At 39.2% G+C, this 15,341-nt stretch overlaps 1 protein-coding gene across 1 annotated transcript in view; it reads right to left on the reverse strand.

Annotated features, from left to right (window-relative positions):
* ADAMTS12 (ADAM metallopeptidase with thrombospondin type 1 motif 12) overlaps positions 1 to 15,341 on the reverse strand; it is a 149,001-nt gene that overhangs the window by 4,376 nt on the left and 129,284 nt on the right. Inside the window, exons 19-22 of the mRNA XM_015848413.2 lie at positions 12,620 to 13,762; positions 8,567 to 8,719; positions 6,434 to 6,607; positions 572 to 725 (exon numbers count right to left, since the gene is read on the reverse strand). Coding sequence (XP_015703899.1) covers positions 572 to 725; positions 6,434 to 6,607; positions 8,567 to 8,719; positions 12,620 to 13,762 — 1,624 coding nt within the window. The remainder of the gene's footprint in view (positions 1 to 571; positions 726 to 6,433; positions 6,608 to 8,566; positions 8,720 to 12,619; positions 13,763 to 15,341) is intronic.

Here is a 15,341-nt window from a genome sequence, read left to right on the forward strand (position 1 = left end):
TTACTATCCTCCAGTTCTTCTTTTTCCAGACAATTACTGTCTGAAGGAGTTTTATTCTCTCTTCACTTTGAAGATATGAAGATACACGTCCCACTCTCTGGGGCACTGAATTCAAAGTGCAAAGAGTCTGTGTTCACTGCTAGTTGGATTTTTCTTACCGTGTCTTTCTTACTTTGGTTGCCTGTACTCCCTTTTTAGAATTTGCAGAACCTAAAAGGTTGTCTGTCTGAAGAAATGTCATCAGTTTGGACTCATGTCACTTCCTTCTACAGGCCTTAAAAGCAGCCTATGAACTACTTAAAACCCACCAATGCAGGCAGACCTGTTCATTTAGTTGAGGCACTGTAAATTATGGATGCTTGCTCAGAGAGCCCCATCACAGCAACACAAGGCTAGAAGGACTGGAGAATACAGCATGATTCTGGCAAGGGCGTAGCTGAATAGTAACTAACCTGTAATTACTGAGCATGTAGCATTCACAGCAAGCTGAAAGATTGGGCCAGCTTTTCCAAGACTTTGGCACAAACACAGAGCTACTTGGAAGCTGCCTGCTGCCGGCACATTATCATACCTGTGCTTGTTCTGCACTCTTGCTGATTGCACTGCTGATGCTCTGTTGGCTTGGGCTTATCCACACACATACTGTCATCTTCTGTCTCGTGAGTTTCTACATTCCTGCACTTCACAGTTCTTTGCTGAATGCCTCCTCCACAGGAAACGGTGCACTGAAAAAAAGTCATTTTAATACATACAAAGTATTTCTAAGTGGGAGTTGTGCAATACATCAACATGTGAGCTGTAAGGAGATGGAAAGCTAAAAAAAACATATGATCCAGAAGTAAGGGCAATAAATACTTTGTGTACTGCATTCTCTACCTATACGCCTATCTGTATGGCCAGATTTGTCAGGATATAATGGAAAAAGAAATTCAGCACCTTGGAACGTGCAACCAGGGTGACAGGAGTATTTCCTTCATAGGAGGATGACCTGTAATGGAAACACTACAGAGGCAGCAGTAACCCAAATTAGTATTGCAACTGACAATTGTTGTATCCTGTGTTATTTTTCACGACCTGTTTTAAACACGAATAATCCATGTCAACTATAATGCTAGGTCTAGAAATGTCTGAGACTAAGATTTCAGAAAAGCTCAATGTGAAGCTTTCTCTTTGGTGACATTTATACTGTGGTTACCCTTACTTTCTAACAGCAAAACAACCATCACCCGCTTGTTCTGGTGACACGCAGATGACCATAACAGAACAATCCGAGAACACATTCCTCTGCTACTCTGAAAATTCACTTAATAATTCCTCATATATCCAAGAGCTTATGAGGATTCCAACAAATGTTTAATTCTTGCTCTCTTCAGATAAACAGTGGCCAGCAAGATAAACAGTTCAACAGATGTAGCTAATGCCAGCTAATGAAGTGCGAGAGATGAAGACAGGCTCATTCATTTTGTTGCAAATCACCCTGTTTGTAACATACACCTCTGTGCATACGGCACAATATTATTGGTGTGAAACACAGAAAGAAATCTTGGTTACTAACATAGCAAATTTGTTTCATGTAAAAAACTTTTTTTTTTTTTTAGGTAAATTATAATGTATGGGATTAATGGATCTGTAAAATTTTGGTATTCAGTTGCTTATTTTATACTTTTCCCAACTTCTTCACTTCCTTGTTTATCAGAATTGAAGCCATTACATCACACTGTTATCCCATCTGAAGGCTTTCTGTCAAAAATAACCCTCGTGAAATTTTCTGTATTAAATGATTCTCCAGTATTCACTTTGTGGCTTCTGGTTTTTGGTGTTGCTTCACTGTCCTCTTCTGCTGTGAGGAATACTTGTAATGTAGGAACATGTTTATTAAGGAAACTGAAAGGGAAGATTTATTAGCTAAACCATTTATTGCAGATAGATGAAAGTTCTCCAAACAAATATACAACATCTTGATCAATGAGATTTCCAGAATCCAAAGCAGGGGGCAATATATCAAAATTAAAAATCTCTGCTTGCATGGACAATTCCAATATGCCAGAAAGTTTCTTTCAGGATATCATTCCCAACTCATCCTTGCTCCAAGTTTTCAAACTCAAAAACATTAAAGTGACTGGAAAGGCTCTGAAAGCACAGACAGATCAAACAGTCTAGCTGTACTTGGAAGGATTCAGCTATGTATCAGGGATGATTCAGGTTTTCCTTGCTTTTAGAAAGAGAGCTTGTGACACAGGATGGTTTAGCAATAAAGATCATAGAATCATAGAACAGTCTGGGTTGAAAAGGACTACAGTGATCATCTGATTTCAACCCCCTTGCCATGGGCAGGGTTGCCAACCACCAGACCAGGCTGCCCAGAGCCACATCCAGCCTGGCTTTGAATGCCTCCAGGGATGGGGCATCCACAACCTCCCCGGGCAACGTGTTTCAATGCGTCACTGTCCTGTGTGAAAAACTTCCACCTAATATCTCATCTAAACCTCCCCTTCCTTAGTTTAAAACCATTCCCCCTTGTCCTATCACTATCAACCCATGTGAACAGACATTCCCCATCCCATTTATATGCTCCCTTCAAGTACTGGAAAGCCACAATGAGGTCTCCCCATAACCTTCTCTTCTCCAAGCTAAACAAGCCCAGTTCCCTCAACCTTTCCTCATAGGAGAGGTGCTCCAGCCTTCTGATCATCTTAGTGGCCCGCTGGTCCCAAGACCGAGCCCTGAGGGACACCGCTCATGACTGGCCTCCACCCTGACACAGAACCATTGATCACAGCCCTACGGCTGCATCCAGCCAGCCAACTCAACTTCTTATCCATCAGTCAGTCCTTCAAATCCACACCTCTCCAAGTTAGTGAGAAGGATGTGGTGAGGGACCACATCAAAGGCTTTGCAGAAGTCCAGGCAGGTGACATCCATTGCTCTTCCCCCATCCAACAAAGTCATCACTCCATTATAGAAGGCCACCAGATTGGTCAGGCCAGACCTGCCCTTGTTGAAACCATGCTGGCTGCCTCAAATCACTTCTTAGTGTCATAAGTGCCTTAACAAAGCTTCTAGGGGAATCTGCTCCATCATCTTCCCAGGCGCAGAGGTGATGCTCACCAGCCTGTAGTTTCCCAGGACATCTTTTCTTAAAGATGGGAGCAATATTTCCCTTTTTCCAGTCACTGGGGACTTCACCAGACAGCCATGATTTTTCAAATACAATGGAGAGCATCTCAACAACCACATCAATCATCTCTTTCTGAACCCAAGGATGGATATCATCTGGACCCATCAACTTCTACATGTACATTTTCATGAGGACTCAGACTTGTTCCAAGTTACAGTGGGACAGAAACCACTCCCCACACCCTCACCTAGAGGCTCAGGGTCCTGGAAGCCTGACCACCCCTGAAGACTGAGGCAGAGCACTCACTGAGTACCTCAGCATTTTCTATGTCAGAGGAAGCCAGCTCCCCATTACCTTTCATCTGAGAAGGAACACTATCCTTGGCCTGTCTCTTCCTGCCCAGGTACCTGAAAAACCCCTTGTTATCTTTCACATCCCTCACCAAGTTCAGATCCATCTGTGCCTTGGCTTTCCTAATCCAGTCTCTACACACATGGACAACAGCCCTGCATTAGTTTACAGAATAATATATTAATTTAGCAAAAGGAATTGATGTGTACTAGTTTTAAAATTTTCCAGATTAACTTTGTTAGGTATGCAGACAGTCTTGTTTTGCATGATCCTTGTTGCAATTAAACTCTGAAGCCATAACAGACCACTTTTAATCTACACAGTATGCGCTCAGAGCTTCTTTGTATCCACCAGGTGCAAGGACTTTTTCTTGGGTTTCATACAAATTGTTCTGAATTGCGGTGTATCAAGACAAAAGCTTGCTTGTTATACCATAATAAGCAGTGGAAATACGCCAAACTGGGGAAAAACAGCTGAAAGTTGGCCAAAGGTCACTGTGAAGAAGCTGAAGATGAAATAAAGGGGATGAAGTAGGTGGTTGTACAGTCACACCGCACATGCCTGAAGGTACATTATCATAAATTAATGAATTCTTAGAAAATTAAGAATACATGTGCTGTTTTCTGGAAATGTATTGCAAATATCACATGAGCAAGGGAAGAATATTAATGGCAATTCATTCTTCATGAGAGAACTAAGAACAAACAGCCCCAAAACATGAAACACTTGAAAGAACTGAGGTGGGTGGGATATGAAATGTGTCTCAAGAGATCTCCCACTGTAAATCCAGTTGTCCAGTTTTAGGGCCACAGAAATGATCCATGGAATGGAACACCTTTCCTACATAGAAGGCTGAAAGATTTGGGGTCTTCAGCTTGGGAAAGAGAAGGCTGCAAGGTGAGTTGACAGTAGCCTTTCAGTATCTAAAAGGTAGCTACAGGACAGACCCTTTAGCAGGGTCTGTGGTAACAAGGGGAAATGACTTAAATCTTAAAGAGGGTATATTTAGTTCAGATGTAAGGAAAAAATCTTTTACAGTGAGGGTGGTGAGGCACGGGAACAGGTACCTACTGTGGTTCATGCCCCATCCCTGGAGACTTTCAAGGTGAGGCTGGATAAGACTGTGGGCAAACTGATTGAACTGTGGTGTCCCAGGGAAGTTGGATTAGACCTTCAGAGGAACCTTCCAACTCTAAGGATTCTAAGATTCTATGAAAATTTATTTTTACTGGTACCAATACTTGAGCACAAGTAGGTAATTTGTATGATCTCTCTCCTCTTTTTCACCTTAACAGCAGTCAAATCTTTAAATAACATCAACAATTTAAATATGACCAAATTTCACAGAATTACAGAATCAGAAGAGTTGGAAAGTACCTCTGGATATCATCTATTCCACCCTCTGCTAAAGCAGGCTCCCTGCAGTACATTACACATTGCTGATCACCACCACATGTCCTTGAACACAATCAAAAGAGATGCACAAACCCATGAGGAGAGAGATAGAAAGGAATAAGAAACCTGAAAAAGGGCACAAAGACAGCAGTGTTCTTCAGTTAGAAATGTGGATCCACAGGTAACAAGAAGCAAGCTTGCATGCCACATCCTACAATCCAGCTATGAAGAGAAGCTCTGCACAGAGAGTTAATTTCACTGTATGTTTGGAAGTAGACAGGGAAGAAGCCATGGTCAGTACAAAGCTGTTCCCAACACATATTAATGGAAGTAACATAAGACAAGTGGCAACACAGAACTGCTCATGCAACACCACCAGCAACAGTAATTTCTCTAACAAAAATGAGATTGCAAGTCACGTGCCTGTAAGATTAAACTGCAATATTTATAGAAGACAGTACATGTTCATGAGATGAAACATCTCATTTTTACGAGGCAGTTAAGGACATTAAAATTCACTCAGTGCAAACAATATACTAGGTACAAAATGATAATAAAAAGTGTCATGCAAAGACAGTGACAAGTTTTTTAAGCACTTTTGTGTCCCTTTCCTGTTATTACTTATCATCTGATATTTAATCTCTTCATTAGGTCTGCAACAGAGCCTGCTTGAAATACACAGAAGACCTGTAGCCTGATGTGAAATAAAGTGACAGGTATATTGTATCCCTATGGACAGAGGATTGGAGTTGACATTCAGGAAATGAACTTTTTGCATCCAATTCTACTCAGTATCCTCAACATGAAGACAACTGCCAGGGTTGAACAAGATTTTTTATAAAATATTTTAAGTAGCAAAACACCAGTTGGGCACAGTCATTTGGCCACTATTAACTCCTTGCTAACTTCTCTGATGACACAGGATGAGGTCTCCCACTCAGTGCAAGTGAGATTTGTAAGGAAGCAAAATTCAAAAGCATGAAGTCCATATCACCACAAGTACAGCACTGGGCATTTTCTCTAGAGCTGCTTTTCGCAGGTGCAGACGTTCAAATGCAAAAAGAGTACATACTTTAGCTGGTATACATACGTGCCTGGCTGCCTGTTAAAATTTGTTGGTAAAATTTATATTACAAAGTGACTTCAAAATCAGGTTTTACTTGTGTTTGACCTCAGCACCTGTATCCAAAAATTCCAGCCCCAAAAAGTGTAAAGGCAAACTCAAGAAAGTTCTTAACATTAAAATAGCAGAAAAGGGGAAACATTTGAATGAATCCCATTTACTGATCCAGCAGGATAGTGAAACAAATTCACTTAATCTCCCAGGCCATCTGCTTCTTTGTTTCAGGGTACAGTAATTTACAACTCTAGCTGTGTATCACACGCAATCCTAGAAATGATTCTGGAAAGTCTTAATAATGTCTGTGATAATTTTTGCTCTAACCACACAGAAACACAGCAGAACCTCTAAGTAGTAACATCTGTGTTGCTCTTTGTGCAGACGTTTACTTAGCAATGTAAATTGGCAGCTAATTGTTCATTGCCAAAGTTTCTTTTGAAGACTAATACCTCATTCCAAGGTTCCACTCGCCACTGCAAGCAAGGCTCCGTATTACAGCTAGTAGTGATTTGTGGTTTATATCCAAGTAATTGACAATGAAAAGGCCTGAGAAGTTGCTTCTCACGAACATCGATGCACTGAACATCTCGGGTCTTGAAACCTCCATTACAGTGGGCAGAGCACTGTGAACAAAAGCAGAAAGGATCACTTCTTCAAAAGATGTTAACAGAGGAGCCCTTCCAGTCTCTCCGGAGATTGCTACCAGGCCTCATGCAACAGCACTAGCTTCTTACCCCTTGCAAAGTCTCCTCTGCTACTCCAAGGATAGGAACAAATACACATTCAATTATTCTGTCTTCATCTAGAATTAAAGCCAATTTTGCCTATGTCACTGAATAACCTCAGATCAGCTTTGATCTTTATGACCATGTTGCATTATAACAACCAATGCCATTCTCTTTTATTTAAGTAATTATTTCTGAATTGAACAAGGAAACTGAATACACTACTTCCCCTGAGAATTGAAGGGTAAGTGGGAGAGGAATCATGTCCTTTTTCACAAGTTTCTGGTCCTCTGAACAGAAACAATAGACAGAAGTCACTATGCAAGAAACTGAGAACAGAGCCCCAGAACATCTGTAAATTGTATTTGGTATTAAACGCAGACTGTAAGATCTAGTTTGAAGCATTTTTTCCTTTAGTGGAGGGGAAGAATTAGATATGAAGAATGAAACACAGATTTACTACGCCAGCAGTGGACTGCAGCCATCTTGCTCTGACAAACTGCCTTAAGATACATGGAACAAGAAATGAGAAAAACAATTTCGACTAGCAAAAGCAAACAAACAAACAAACATTTTAATATATCAAATTGTGGTTATGTCTACATAGTTCAACTGCTGAAAAGTACAGATGCTAACAGTTATCTGCTAAGAAAGGTCTTTTGTCTCAAACTACCCTCTTTATCTGTGCTCTAAAGCATTTGTTTCCCATAGCTTATCATTCAATCTGATTTAAGGCTACTTTCTGTGACATAACTGTCATCTACTTGCTGCAAAAGCAACAACATCTATAAAGAAAAACTGAAGGTGAAATACATCGTGCTTGAAGTAGGACCACACTATGTCTGTGCATCACTTAAAATCAATTTTGAAGATTTAAGTGTGATCATTTAAGGCCTTGCCTGGACTTTCTAAACAGGCACATATTTTATGTTCAAATCACTTCCATGTCAACAAAATCAATAATGTAATGCAGGCTTAGTAACTGTAAGTTTTTCTGCAAACCCCTCTCTGTACAAATCTGCCCTCCAGTCCAATGGCACCAACGCTGTCTGCAAATACGATAAAATAGCTTGAGAGACCTATCTTTTTTTCCTATTCTACACCAGCATTACCTCAAACAAAATTTTGTACTTCTTTTTTTCCTTCTTCTGAGCCTTAAAAAATAACCCACTTTTTGATGCTCCAGTTTTAAACAATGTGAAGACAAAACATAAACTTGTAGATGTCCTTCCAGAATTTCATCTCACATCTTTAAATGTGCACAAACACAATTACTTGGGTTCCACTTATTACCTTGGATATGCTTCTGTCTGTTGACCAGGACAGCATATGTAACTTGCACTACCTAAGACACTAGCCATAAAAGGCACTCTCCTCAGTATACTTTTCTTTGTTTTTTGTAATGTTATTTGTAAGTTCAGCAAATGGGGAATAGATTGTGTCATGTAAGAGAGGAATACGTACCAGTTGAAGTGAACAGGAGAGTGCAAACTCCCTCTCCTGAAATCCCATTTTCTTAATAAAATTAGAATGTGCCCCTTGGGGAAGAGGTAAAAAAACTACTTGTAAACATGAATAGCTTTGCCCACATTTGTTCACATAGCATGGACACTGAGTCCTGTTTTAGATTTAGGTGTGAGATTCAATGAACATGACCCTAGCACAGGAAGAAGAAAATGCACAGCGGTTGTGATTCCACAAATAACTTAGTTAGGGAGTCAGCACTGAATGGTCAACTGGGAATTATGTATGCATTCACTGAATAAATACTTGCTTTAAAAATGAAGTATTTAGAAATCTCTAGTCTTTGAAGTTAACAAGCTTACTGTTCACACGCAGCTCTCCGAATGAAGTTACCTTGCTCCAATTTCCTGTTTTCCAGCTAGCACATGGGCGGAGATAACATTTTCTGGCATGATCCGGCTTTTTTGTGTGCTGACAGTGAGATACGTTCTTGCTGCTGCATTCCACGTGTCTCCAGAATGCCCCCATTCCGCAGGTGGTAGAGCACTGGCCAAAGTGAGAGGAAAGCCCAAAGGGCAAACTCAAGGTTAGTATATCATTCTGGAAACAATTCATGTGCCTAAACTAATACATTCAGAGCAATTTTAGCTGACCTGATTTGAGATGTTTGTACAGGTGCTCAAAAGAAGACTTCAAATTTACCTCAGCCGTACTTAAAATCTACCTAATTCTTATTTAAAAATACTTTCCAGTACTTTACCAGTTCTGATTTATACTACTCACTGCTTTTCTTTGGCAATCTTCCGCTTTCTAAGACTTTATTAATCTATAGCAGATGTTCCACTGTTTTCTTCTCTGATATTTGGGGATCTAAAGCAGATTATCCTTGCTTCAAATTTCCAACACTTCTACTTCTCTATGATATATTTGGTAAATTGAGTACATGATGCTGAAAATCTGAAATAAATTGCAAGATATGCTTGGGAAAATCACACAAGAAAAGGATTTTTAAGAATTCAGAGTTGCTATGTGCTTCCAAAAATCTGGGAGGGTTTCAGCACCTGAGGTATGAGAACACTGATCATGCCAGCCAGGCTTCCAAGGCTGCCTGCTTTTCACCAAAAAGCCTTTACATCCTGAAGCAGGAAGAGATAAAATGTAACTAGAAATCCTCTTTTGCCTTTTTCCTCCCTTAAAATATGAGAGATAGTGAAGGATATGCATGCAGTCAAATACAGAACATGCCAATCAGCCTGTAGTTGGTATAAGAAACACCCCAGATAATCTTGGATTAAGCCAGAAAAATAACAAAGAGAACAACTTCTACTGTGTGATTTATAGTAAATTTACTGGTATAAACATATCCAAGGAGCAAAGAAGTGCCAAAATACTGATAGTTACTATGAGATTTACTATCTGCATTACAGTAGCAGTAGAAAGAGAACACAGCCAGACAGTAATACATGTAGGTATGGCAACATTGAAATATCAAGGCCTTAAAGAGAAGGCATAAAAAAAGCAGGCACAAAGTTCTAGTAAGGACACATAAGCAGAAAAAATATATGCAAGAGGTCAGAAAATTGTAATGAAAATGAATTGAAAATAAGGAACAATAAGAAAAAGTTCCATCAAGTTGTATGGAGGAAATACAAGCCCTTTGTCCCATGTGAAGTATAACAGCTGACATTCAAACCATTGTAAGTGATATCTAGAGGTTGTCTTAACCAAGCAAGATGACTTAAAGCTCATTGCCCAGGACCATAGCAAGCTGGAAGAAGTTAAATAGGCCAGGCTTCACTTAAAGTTAATTTTAACTAGAAGCCATTGCTTGCATCAGAATAGCAAGTGATTTCTAAAGCATTACAAAAGACTAAATTGAGATGAGTTGAGTACCTCAAATTAATTTCATTTGCTGCATGAAACTGAATGCATTGACCTTCTCACCTCAATAGTCATTCAAATGCTCACAAATATTCTTTAAAGTGTTGAGAATTATTAAATATATATATACTGTGGAGGACTGGGATGGCTACAGAGGATTGCAGAATAACATTTTTCAAACTGTCTTTGGGAAAAAGAAAAGACAGATCAGTGGACTGAAGAACACACAGCCTAACTTCATTTCACAAGATACAAAAGCAAGTATTAAACAATAAAGACCAAGATGGCATACAGCGATGAAGATGATAAAGCAATAATGCAGTCAACATGGAGCTATCGAGAAAAATTGGGGTATCTTGTTTAATGGTAAAAAAAACAGTCAACATAATATGTTTTTTATATGATTGTTCTTTTAGCAAATGATGGAAATATATTTAAGAGAGATTATTACAAGACTGGTAGACAGCTAACTGAAAAACTGTAATAAAGTGATCCTCAATGATTTCAAGTCAAAATGAAAAGACATTTCAAACGCAGCCTTGCAAGGCTCTGTCCAGGGCCCAGCTCTTTTCAGAATTTTCATTGACTAAATGAATGATAAACTATAGTGTGCACTTATAAAATGTGCAGATGACACTTGGTCGGGAGAGTTGTCAGGGACATTTCTTTCTGTTGAAGAAATGTATGGTGAAACTAAAGCAAGTTGAGAGAACACCAAAACAAAATTACCACATGCTTAGAAAATACAAGGAAAGTGTGAAAAGAACTGTATGGGCTTGCTTAGAAAACAGACCTCCAAACCACTGTTAATAAGGCAATGACTTACCATAGCCACTGCTTATAAAAAATAATCTTCATTTTCAACATAGAAAATTAAAGTAAAATGTAAAGAAAATCATTCTTATGGGGGCAATGAAAGACTAAGGCAGATCATTGGATCTCTCTTTTAAACATCTGTTTGGGATGCACTGGGCTTAGGAGCACAGTAATCTACTTTGCCCAATACAAACTAGGCAATGAGTGGATTGAGAGCAGAGGACTGGGCAGGTGGATGGAAACGTGATGGTCTGTGATGTCCCTTCCAACTGAAACCATTCTATGATTCTATGCTCAGTGCAAGGAAGTTTCCAGTTCTGGATTAAAAATGTATGTGAACAGACTCCTTGCAGTGGTTGTCCCTTTACCAGCTCTCACCCTAAAGTAACTACTGTCCCAGAATATAGCAAAGTAACAGCACAGAAACTTGTCAAAAAAAAACAAATTGCTGGGTATTACTGAATAACGAAAGATTGTGAACTTTTGAGAAGCCACAGAAAACATGACAATTTATATTGCTCCTTCAGAGAAAATATAAGAAGTTACTCAAGTATTATAACCCTTCACTAAGATCAGAAATATCCAGTCTGGGAAGTCCAGCTCTCCTGATCTATTTTGCACATGAAAGAGTAACACAAAGTTATTCTTTTAAAAGCTTTTGTATCTAAAAAGCTAAGAACTGGGACAAGCTGACTCCTTTCAGAACTAGACTGGACCTTTCAGTTGCATTACACCTCAATGAGTCTGTGAACTGTGAACCTCAAAGATTCTATGTGAACTGCTCATTTACTCAGGATGACAGAGCTTTCCTAAGTATTACAGGATGCTAAAACTTGTTTTGGGCCAACCTCCTTTAAGCAAAGTCATTAATGCATATAAAAGCTGCTCCTTTCTCCATTCAAGACATAGTTTAACACTGTAATTATCAGCTACTGTATCCAAAGTTACTGTAATAACCACAACCACAGGCCCAACAGTTTTAACTTGTATATGAAGCAGACAAAATGCTTCCTGTTTGCTACTGCTATGAACTAGTTCCAGTATATGATCACCCAAACTTCAAAGAGCAGTGCAGTGTCACTCCGTGAACATACCAGTTTAGCTTCAGACAAACATTCTCATCTTAACTTTGTATATTCAAACTGGTTTTAGCAGGTCAAATGCTGCTCTGAGTTAGGAGGTATTTGCTTAATGGTGAACATAAATACTGATAGTGGTATGAGATAGAAACGCACGACATAAATCTGTTAATAGCCAACTAAAGATATGTTTACTAATCATGATATTTATGTGATTTAGAAATAAAGCTAGCATAGTACATGATGAAGGTGAAGCATGTAAGTTAGGAAATACAACTTAGAGAGAAATGATATATATAAGTTATAATATAGTAGCACACGTACAGCTAACTTGGATTATCTTATTATTTGGAAATGCAAGCACATTCATTGGGTGTCTCATACGTTCCTCTGCTCTCATACAGAGACTTTGAGGTCTCAAGGCTACAGTCAAACCTACATGCCATGTTCCTGGAAGAGCTGCACAGAGCTTTGCAGAATCCATACAGACAAATATGTTTTATTTAAGCACTCTAATATCAAATATCCTTAGTTCTGCTATCCATTTTTTTGACATAACAAGTCTTTAATTTCAATTGATGATACTTGTTTCAGATAATAATTTATTTCCCCAGCAGTGGTTCAGAGAACTGACACACTCTTCATTGTTTATGAACTAGAAGTAACATACCTCACTCCAGTTCCCTACTATCCAGTAGGCATCACCAGGCAAACTGTTGGATGTTACCAGGAGGCTACTTTCTGTGACATTCATCAAAGTCCTCTCAGATGTTGCCATGTGGTTCTTGAGAGCATGCTTGTTTACTAACAATTGTGCGCTGGAGGTTATGCTGTCAGGGAGCTTCATTTCTGTTCTGCCATCAGCTTGTCCTCTTAATACATTACCAAATGTGCTGGGCACTACTGTAATAGATGCTTCTTGGGTAGTTACTCCTCTGATGGGCACATCAACTTGCAGACTGATAGAGCTTGCTGTTGTTGGAAATATCAGTCTTTGTGATGCTTTACTATCAGGAAGGGGCACGGAAGGTTCCTGGGGATGAGATGAGGTGGGGAGATGAGAAGTCACACCCCCATTTTGAAGGATGGGAGAGCTGGTGTCTAGCGTTGTGCTCCTGGTTCTGATTTCCAGATTGTGTTCCGTGCTGTAAAGGTGATCAGTTGGTTTCTCACTTCCCTCTGTTGACCCATCAACATCATCAGACTCTTCAGTCAAGTAATCATAGCTGGAAGTTACTTCTGGACTACTCGTAAAAGGAGAGACAGGAGTGTCCTCACTTTTTTGCAACCCATCCTCTACAGTAGAAACTGTCTCACTTTTAGAAACCTTTTCAACATGCCTTATAATTTCAGTTCTTAAGCTACTAGGAAAAGGCCATGAAGTAGTATTTTGATGAAAACTATTTTCAGTAGAAAAAACAGGATAATTGTAAACATCACTTGATACAGCAACATTATTTTGTAATGATATGTTGGTTGTTTCTTCTTTTGGTGGGATTTTACCCACAGGGGATATAGGCGAGGGAGTGACAGTTTCAGGCTTGGGAATTCCTGTTGTGGTATGAAACCTTGGGCTTGGTACAGGAATGGGTGAGGTGGAAATCCATTTGGGATTTGGATTAGTTTTTTGGATTATAATCTTCCCTCTTCTAGGTGCCAAGGGGGGTATCACAAATCTTCTAGCAGAAGGACATTGCTGGAGACCACACAGGGCCTTAGAGTTTGGTCTTTTGGAACTATCACATGGCTCATGATTGTTTTTGGCACAGGTGACCCTGCGAGTCCTTATCCCACCACCACAAGTAACTGTGCACTGCAAAAGAAGTAGAATGAATGTAATTGTCAAATTGCAGCAGTTCAAATAAAGAAGGATCATTAGTCATAATGAAAGTAAAGCAATCACAAAAATTGTTTATCCAATGCCTGTACAATTGGAAGTATAAAAAACAGACTGAAAAAACTGTCATTAAGAACACATATATCAATTACTACTGGCTGTTCAAGTAATGCCACAGACTTGCTTTGAAGATTTGCACAGCTCATAGATCCTTTTTAACTTTATTTAATAGATCTCTCATTTGGTTTTAGTGCACTTGATGCCAGGGCTGCAAGCATTTCCCTTCTAAATTATGGACTACTTACCAATGTGGCTTTTATTTGAATGGGAGCACTTTCACGTACAAAGAATGCTAGAAACTAAGGATACACAGTTTTTTCTCTGATGTTTTGTCCTCAGTCTCACAGGTAAAACAATGAGTTTATCAAGAGTTTGGAAGAATAAGGCTGGTTGACTTGCTCACTGGAGATGTTACACATAACCTAGTGGAGGATGTCTCCTTAGGATCTGAGGGATCACTACCAACTCATTTAGCTGGTTTAAAATAGATGCCCAGTACAGACTTACAAACACTCCTATAACCAACACTTTAAAACCCTTGAGATATACAGTCCTTCTCAGGGTTAGAGTGCAGTAGAACACACATGACTTGGTGTTCCGGGTGCTTTCTGTGTTGCTAACACCTCTAAAATAACATCAGCTCTGCAGCACCAGAACAGTATCCTCAGAGCAGGAAGGCTAATCAGTTATTCTGTTTGTCCTCCTTGCATTTCTGGCAGAACAGTGTATTTACTGTACTCAGAGCTATGCAAGTTTATGTCAGCTGCAGTTTCGCCCCTGAAGTTACAGACACTGGTAGTAATGTGTTTTGCCTACTGAGGAAGACAGTAACCTCTGGTATTTTGTTGCTGCTTCCACAGAAATACAACAGAATGTCAGAATACACTACATGGCTGACTTAGATCACCATTTCTGTGAATTAGAAGGAATATCTAACCTCACTAACTACTTGGAGCAAAATTCTTTCCTCCTGGAATCAGCTTTGAAAACTCCTGCTTTAGATTACAGACATGTAGTAACAAAGAGATTTCAGAATATCTGTAACACTTCATCTTAGTTATCTGCTCAATTAGGTACTTTTGACATATAGTATGATTTTTTAACCACCAGGTACATTCAGAGAAAAGGGAAGTTTTGCCTGTGTGAAATCCCTCTCACACACTTATCACCTAAGATTTGTTGGTTATTTGCAGATACCAACACTAACTACAATCTAAACAATGCTAAGAAGGATGAGATTCATCCACAGAATAATTATGAGAAAGCACAACGAAAGAGTACTCCCTATAAATAGTGACATATATTGCAGAATAAGTTCCAGTATATTTAAACACTGGCTGGTGAAATAACTGCACAATACTGAATTATCTCTTGGAGTATGCAAAAATATTCTGGTGTTTATCAGGACTTCAGATTAATACTAGAAGGAAAAAAGATAGCATGCTGCTGCAAAACAGCAGAGAGACAAATGCAAAAGAAATGTAAATGCAAAAAA

This window comes from Coturnix japonica, chromosome Z (assembly GCF_001577835.2).
Source record: "Coturnix japonica isolate 7356 chromosome Z, Coturnix japonica 2.1, whole genome shotgun sequence".
NCBI lineage: Eukaryota > Metazoa > Chordata > Aves > Galliformes > Phasianidae > Coturnix > Coturnix japonica.